Source organism: Arachis hypogaea, chromosome 20 (assembly GCF_003086295.3).
Source record: "Arachis hypogaea cultivar Tifrunner chromosome 20, arahy.Tifrunner.gnm2.J5K5, whole genome shotgun sequence".
NCBI classification, from domain to species: domain Eukaryota; kingdom Viridiplantae; phylum Streptophyta; class Magnoliopsida; order Fabales; family Fabaceae; genus Arachis; species Arachis hypogaea.
In genome coordinates this window covers 119,265,762-119,274,203 of record NC_092055.1, presented here as the reverse complement: position 1 = coordinate 119,274,203, position 8,442 = coordinate 119,265,762, and the positions used below count along the sequence as shown (strand labels likewise).

The window sequence follows — 8,442 nt, the reverse complement described above, 5'->3', positions numbered from 1 at the left end:
TTCTAGAAAGTCCGAAAACGGCATTTTCAGACTCCTAACCGACTTTCGAATTCAAACGTCTCCTTTATCTTAGCCAAATAAGATAAGATAAGATATTCTCCATCACATATAAATAGAGGACTCAGGTCCCTCCAGGTATTCATTCATTCCACACACTTTCTACCTCTCAGATCCATTCTAACTTGAGCGTCGGAGTGTCTTTGCAGGTACCACCCCCATCGCCCCAGTCAAGTGATCCGGCATCCGTCTCGACCCGCAGGTTCCCGATCCATCTCTCAACCCGTACCAGAGACATCTTGTACATTGGCGCCGTCTGTGGAAACCCTGCGCCGACCGGGCCCGATGGGGGACGTCCTAGAGGAAACCCCCTCAAGCCAGGATGACCCCCAACCAATTAACCCGACCCCCGAGCACTGTGAAGTCACAAACCAAGCGAGAATAGCGAGTGCGGTCCAAAACGCGAACAATTACGACGTCACGGACAGACGACATCATGAGAAAGCCAGCGACAAAGCAGCGCAGATCATCCAGGATCTCTGACTCCGGGTTCAGGAACTCGAAGGCAAGATAACCAACAAAGGAAAACACAACAACGAGCACGGAAGCCATGCAACCTCCAGATCAAGATTTCGCCGCGGTAGATCGTCAACCCGAAGAGACGACAGAAGAAACGGTCGCAGTCCATCACGCGATCGCAGACACGAGAAATCACCAGAACGGCGATACAACAAGAAACATAACCGTAGCACCTCTCGAGATCTGAGTTCTCAACACTACTCAGACGAAGATCGGAGGGACCGAAACACCAAGCGCACGAGAAACGACCACATAATAATGGGCGGTACACCCTTTACAGAAAGAATCCTAAGAGCAAAACTCCCCAAAGGCTTCGACAAACCTACCGATATGAAGTACGACGGAACCAAGGATCCCCAAGAACACCTAACGGCTTTCGAAGCCAGAATGAACTTAGAAGGAGCAGCCGACGCGGTCTGATGCAGAGCTTTTCCGGTAACCCTCGCCGGGCCAGCAATCAAATGGTTCAACGTCCTCCCAAACGGATCCATAACCAGTTTCCACGATATCACACGAAAATTCATGGCCCAGTTCACTACAAGGATCACTAAAGCCAAACACCCCATCAGCTAGCTCGGGGTCACACAAAAACAAGACGAATCCACAAGAAAATACCTCGACCGCTTTAACGACGAATGCCTAACGGTCGACGGACTCACGGATTCCGTCGCAAGCCTTTGCCTGACCAACGGACTAATGAACGAAGATTTTCGCAAACACCTCACCACCAGACCGGTATGGACCATGCATGAGATCCAGAACGTCGCCAAAGACTACATCAACGACGAAGAAGTCAGCCAAGTCGTCGCGGCCAACAAGCGGCAGCACGGCAACAACCAACGCGGCAATTCGGCTTCTCACCATAACGCAACACCCAAAGAGAATCAACGGGACCACCCGAGGCCGACCAATCGGACACCGAGAATAGGCAAATTCTCCAATTACACACCCCCTAACTGCACCAATTACCGAGACATACCACCAAATAGCGGACCGAGGCATCATTCCAAAAGCCCGACAACTCAAGGAAAGGACAGGAGGCAACAAAACCCTCTACTGCGAATACCACCGAGGCTACGGTCATAAAACGCAGGATTGTTTCGACCTTAAAGACGCCCTTGAACAAGCCATACGAGACGGCAAACTCCCAGAATTTACCAAAATCATCAGAGAACCGAGACACGCGGAGAGAGACAGGTCACCGGAGAGAGAAGGACGTAACCCGAGAACCCAAAAGCGACCCCCAAGAGAAAGTCCAGAAGAAGACCCGACCATCATAGTAAACGTCATCACCGGCAAAGATGCACCATGCAAGTCAAAATCCAAGATAAAAAAGGACCTCCAGGTAATGGCCGTCAGAAACCAAGCCCCAACTCCCGTGTCCAACAAAGCAATAACCTTCCTATCCGAGGACTGCCAGCACGGTACCACAGCCGAAGACGCACCCTTCGTGATCTCGGCGAAGATCGGAACCGGACTAGTCCGAAGAATACTAGTAGACACCGGTGCAGACTCCAACATCCTCTTTCGAGGGGCCTTCGACAAGCTTGGGCTCCGCGACGAAAATCTCCAAACGCACTGCAATGGTGTCACGGGACTCGGGGACAACTTCCTCAAACCGGAAGGCTCCATCACACTCCCCCTCACCATAGGAACCAGTGACAAGAGGAGGACACTCATAGCTGAATTCGTGGTCCTAAAAGACTCCACTGCCTACAACGTCATCCTCGGAAGAAAGACGATCAATGACTTTTCGGCCATCATCTTTACCAAATACCTCCTTATGGAGTTCATAGCGGAGGACGACTCCATCGGGACCATCCACGGAGATCGGGAAATTGCGGCAGAATGCGACAACACCAGCCTGGCTTTACGGAAAAAATCCCGCGACGCAGCCGGGATATTCCTGGCCGACCTAGATGCCCGACAAGACGGCCAACCTAGACCCGAACCAGAAGGCGACATGGAGAAACTGCAAATAGGATAGACCAAGGACGAGTACACCTTTATCAATAGGAACCTCCCTTATGACCTAAAAGAAGACCTTTCCCAATTTTTAAAACAAAACAGAGACCTGTTCGCTTTCACTCCAGCCGACATGCCGGGGATAGATCCCGACTTCATGTCCCACCGGCTAGCCGTGAACCCCAAAGCCAAACCCGTAGCGCAAAGAAGAAGAAAAATGTCAGCAGACCGAGCGGCTGAAGTCAAGAGACAAGTACAATACAAGCCCTGCTCGAAGCAAACTTCATCCGAGAACTTCCCTACACAACCTGGTTAGCAAACGTTGTACTTGTAAAGAAATCCAACGGAAAATGGCGAATGTGCGTTGACTATACGGACCTCAACAAAGCCTGCCCAAAAGACGCCTTTCCCCTACCGAACATCGACGGACTAGTGGACTCCGCATCCGGACATCGATACCTGAGCTTTATGGACGCGTACTCCGGCTACAATCAGATACCCAAACACCGACCCGACGAAGAAAAAACGGCGTTCATCACCCCCGACGGCACGTACTGCTACACAGTCATGCCCTTCGGCTTGAAAAACGCCGGAGCAACATACCAATGGCTCGTCAACAAAATATTCCAGAACCTATCCGGAACCAAACTAGAAGTCTACATAGACGACATGCTCGCCAAAACTGACTCCGACGAACAACTCATCAGCGACCTCAAGGTCGTAACGGACACCCTAAGAAGACACCAAATGCGACTCAACCCAACAAAGTGCGCCTTCGGAATGGAGGCAGGAAAGTTCCTCGGCTTCATGATCACACAACGCGGAGTTGAAGCCAACCCGGAGAAATGTCGCGCCATTCTCGAGATGACGAGCCCAAAAAACCTACGCGACGTTCAGAAGCTCACCGGTCGACTGACAGCCCTATCTCGCTTTCTCGGAGCATCAGCCCAAAAAGCAATCCCCTTCTTCAAACTAATGAAAAAAGGAGCCCCCTTCATATGGAAAGAAGAGTGCGAAGCGGCATTCTAACACTTCAAGAAAATCCTGGCGGAACCACCAATCCTCGCCAAACCCCAAACAGGGGAAACCCTGTACTTATACCTCTCCATAACGGAAGAAACACTCGCGGCGGCACTCATCCGAGAAAACAAGAAAAAAGAGCAAAAACCTATATACTTCACAAGCAAAGTCCTACAAGACGCAGAGACCCGCTACTCGCGCCTAGAAAAACTAGCCTTTGCCCTCCTCACGGCGTCCCGACGCTTGCGACAATATTTTCAAGCCCACCCCGTAACGGTTCGAACCGACCAAGCAGTCAAACAGGTACTACAGAAGCCCGACCTAGCGGGTAGAATGCTAGCATGGTCCGTCGAACTATCCCAATTCGACATCAAGTTCGAACCCCGATACGCAATCAAAGCACAGGCTATGGCCGACTTCATCGCAGAGATGACCCCAGGAAACACCCCTCCCGAGGCATGGAAACTACACGTTGACGGCACCTCGAACGTCACTTCCGGAGGCGCCGGAGTCATTCTGGAAAGCCAAAACGGCGTCGTGATCGAACAATCAGTCCGATACGATTTTTCGGTCTCAAACAACCAAGCAGAATACGAGGCCCTCCTGGCAGGCCTAACCCTAGCCAGCGAAGTCGAGGCAAAAGTCTTGGAGATCAACACGGATTCGCAAGTAGTCAGTTCCCAAATCAACGGAGACTACCAAACGCGAGATCCCCTACTACAACAATACCTCGCCAAGGTCAACAAACTAAAAGAAAAATTCAACCAGGTAATCATACAGCACGTCCCCAGGGAAAGAAACGCCAGAGCCGACCTCCTCTCCAAACTTGCTAGCACCAAACCAGGACACGGCAACAAATCGCTAATTCAGGAGGTCGTCAAAACGCCGTCCGTATCCTTAACAGCCGACACCCACCTGACACACTCCCACCACAAGTCATGGACCTACCCCATCCTACAGTACCTCCTCAACAGGGAACTGCCCGAAGACCCTAAAGAGGGAAAACGAATAAAAAGGGAGGTCGCCGGTTATACGGTCGTCGCAGGACAACTATACAAACGCGGATTCTCGCAACCCCTGCTCAAATGCGTCGAGCCCGGGAGCACGGAATACATACTACGCGAAATCCATGAAGGCTGTTGCGGCCACCACGTCGGAGGTAAAACCCTTGCCCAAAAAGTCATCCGCGCCGGCTACTTCTGGCCCACGATCATCCGGGACTCCATGCAACTAGTGAAAAACTGCGATAAATGTCAACGGCACGCCAACATCCACCAAGCCGCCCCACATCAGCTCAGCATCATATCGGCAGAACGGCCATTCGGCACCTGGGGGATCGACCTTGTCGGACCTTTTCCCACGGCACCAGGCCAACTCCGATATCTCATCGTCGCCATAGACTATTTTACCAAATGGATCGAGGTCGAGCCGCTAGCCTCTATCACGGCGACCCAATGTCGAAAATTCCTTTGGCGACAAATCATCACCCGATTTGGGATCCTCGAGATCGTCATCTCGGACAACGGAACCCAGTTTGCCGACACCAAATTCAAGGAATTCCTAAACGGGCTACGCATATCCCATCGCTTTAGCTCGGTAGAACACCCCCAAACAAACGGACAAGTGGAATCAGCAAACAAAATAATAGTCAAAGGCCTCAAGAAACGACTCGACGAAGCCAAAGGACTATGGGCAGACGAACTCGGATCGGTCTTATGGTCGTACCGCACGACCCCGCAGACAGCTACCGGGGAAACCCCCTTCCGATTAACCTACGGCACGGAAGCTATCATCCCAGTTGAAATCGGCGACCCAAGCCCACGAAGAACAATCGGAGGCAACGACGAAGAAGCAGAACGAGACCTCACTAGCGAAATAAGAAGCGTAGCCCACCTCAGAGAGCTAGCCCTAAAACAAAGAATCAGCCTGAGATACAACCACGGAGTCATTCGGCGAGAGTTCACAACTGACGACCTCGTCCTACGGCGAAACGACATCGGTCCCCCAACCCTGGGAGAAGGAAAACTCGCCCCCAACTGGGAGGGACCATATAGAATCAAAGCTGCAATCGGGAAAGGAGCCTACAAACTCGAACGGCTTAACGGTAACGAAGTCCCGAGAACGTGGAACGCCGCCAACTTACGGCGATACTACTCCTAAAACCAACCCAGGTCTCCATTTCCCCCCTCCCCCGTTTCCTTTTACGCTTTCGCTTTACTTATTTGCAAAATTACATTTACATTTCAAAAACTACGCCTATGTATCAAACTCGGGTACTCTTTCCCGCCAACAACGGAGGGTTTTAACGAGGCCCACCCATCAATAAAATCACATTACAAAGCTATCCCTAAATTCTTTATTTCTCACACAATGTCCCAATTACGGAACAAAATCACGGCCACAACTGGAGGACCGATCACCCTCCAGGCCCAACCCACGGATATCCATATAAACCCGACCACACGACGGTCCACTCATCCCAAATACGGGAAAAAGATTAATTAAACGGAATAGCTTTTAAACGGAACATACGAAAAGAGCCTGAATGGCTCGAAAAGTTATTAAAACAAAAAATCAAAAGTTACGGAGTCACGGTTACACGGCCCACGGCCAAACCAAAAGTATCCAAAAAACAAAGTAAGTCTAAAAAAGCGGGAGAACAAAGATTACAAAGATAAAGCTACTCGAGGTCGACTATCCGGCCATCACGAACGGTCTTGAATGCTCCCATCACGGACACATCCACTCCCGGAGCAAGCACCAGGGCCTGCGCCTTCATCGTCTCCTCAGTAGCAGCAATTGCATCCTTAGCATCGGCCAACAGTTCCGTTTTCTCCCTTTTCAATGTAGCAACCTCGGCATTCAGAGCCTCCGTCTCACCAAGAAGTACGGCAGCCCGGGAACCCGCATCGGAAGCCTTACGCCGCTCCTCGCCCAGCTGAGAAAGGAGTGAAGTCTCAACTTCGGAAAGCCGGAGAATCTCCGCCCCAGCTTCCTCAGAAGACTTCACCGCTTTCCCCCTCGCAATCTCGGCAGCATCGAGCTCCTCCTTCAACTTAGCCACCTCAGCCTGAGATTGACGAAGCTTCTTATCCAATAAACCAACCTGAGCCATCACAGGCTCAGCCTTCCGAACAACAACAGCAGAGCGAAGGAGAGCACGATACACCGACTTGGTCTGGAACGAGACATCACAGCCATCAAAATAAGGCTCCGTACCAGGCATCAAATGCTGATCAATAAAATCCGGAGCATCAAAATGACGATCCATCACACTTGGCACCAAACCCTCCTCAAAAGTCTCGCTGCTCGGGTCCTCGGGCCTCTTTCTCTTCCGAGAAGCCTCAGCAGCCGACACTACCACAACCTCAGGAGAGTTCACATGGCCAGGGGAAACTTGAACCTCTGCCCGAGCAGCCGAGGAAATCACCTCCTGGGAAACCGGTTGAGATTCCACGGCAGGATTGGAGACAGGGGTAGAAGGAGACGAGGATCCCTCCTCCCGACCCATCGCCGCCTTCAACCTAGCCAGAGAAGTCAGCCCACCAGCCATCTCAACTGAAAGAAATAAAAAATAACAAGATTACAAAAAGGCAAGAATAGAACATACGAAATCGGGAAAAGAAGACAAAGCACACACCGATATACACCCGACAAGCCTCGGGATCCCCCATAACGTCCCGAGGATTCAACGGACGCTCACCAAATAAATGCCACAAAACATTGGCAACGTCCTTATCCTCCTGGGACAAGCCATCGTAGGTGAATTTAGTTAGAACCGACGGGCCAGCCTGGAAATTCCAGTATGTCGGAAACCGACGAACGCCCTCCGGTGACAGCCAGAATGGATGGTGCCCCTGGACAGGACGCACCTTAAAATACTCCCATTTAAAACCATGAAAAGAATCCTCAAATAAACCAAAAATACGGCGATGAGGCTGAGCCCGAAAGGACATATACCTCTTCTTATGCTTCCCCTCCTTAGTCGGAAGAGTGCATAAGAAAAGAAAAAGAAAAACAGGAACGGAAGCCGGAAGGTCGAGATACCGGCACACCAACTCAAACGACCGCACAGCAGCCCAGCTGTTCGGGTGAAGTTGAGACGGCGCCACGGAACACCGACTCAACAGATCCTGAACAAACGACGAGAAGGGAAGTCGCACGCCAAGCCGAGTGAACATCGACTCGTAAACCCACATCCAATCCGGAACGGTGGGAGAATGCAGATTCAAGTAACAAACGCGCTCGTCGGCATCCGGGAGGACGAGCTCATACCGCCCCTCCTCATCACCACCGCCACAGATGGCCCCCTGATCACGGAGCCGTTGAAGGTCGCCCTCCGTCATCCGCGACGGAACGCCCCATACATCACTAGTCACCCAACCATAACGATTGGGAACGCCCCTGGAAGGGGCTACTGGAGCCCTCACACCTTCATTTCTCCGCCGTTGCATACCTAAAACAGGGAGGAGCACCACCATCAGCCTGCTAACCCTAGACAGAAGCAAGACAGAAACCTACACACCGCTACCAAACCAACGCGGCGGTACACCGCCATCACCGAATGAATACGGCGGTGCTCGACCCCTCCAAAAACTCAAACAACCACCCCCCCCAAAAAAGAGACTAGTTCAACGCAAAACTAAAAACAGGCAGAACAATGCATGGCAAAAAACAGAGCAGCATTCACAAAATAACAGGAAAAGAATAAACGAAACGCGCTAACCTGGAAATGCAGAAAGAACACTTGAGGAAGCTCGAAAAGCAGAAGCAGCAAGCAAAAACAAAAAAAAAACGAAAGACCACAGAGAAAGGAGGGGACTTTCTGTTCAGAGAGAAATTCTTCAGAAGAGAATGGAAAAAGGAAAAAGAAAGGGAAAC

The 8,442-nt window shown here is 51.2% G+C and overlaps 1 protein-coding gene across 1 annotated transcript; it reads left to right on the top strand.

Moving 5' to 3' along the window:
* Positions 1 to 1,924: 1,924 nt before the first annotated feature.
* Positions 1,925 to 2,563, top strand: LOC140183182 (uncharacterized). Its single transcript, XM_072231204.1, has one exon. It carries the CDS (start codon positions 1,925 to 1,927, stop codon positions 2,561 to 2,563), a length of 639 nt encoding a protein of 212 aa, XP_072087305.1.
* The last annotated feature ends 5,879 nt before the right edge of the window (positions 2,564 to 8,442 follow it).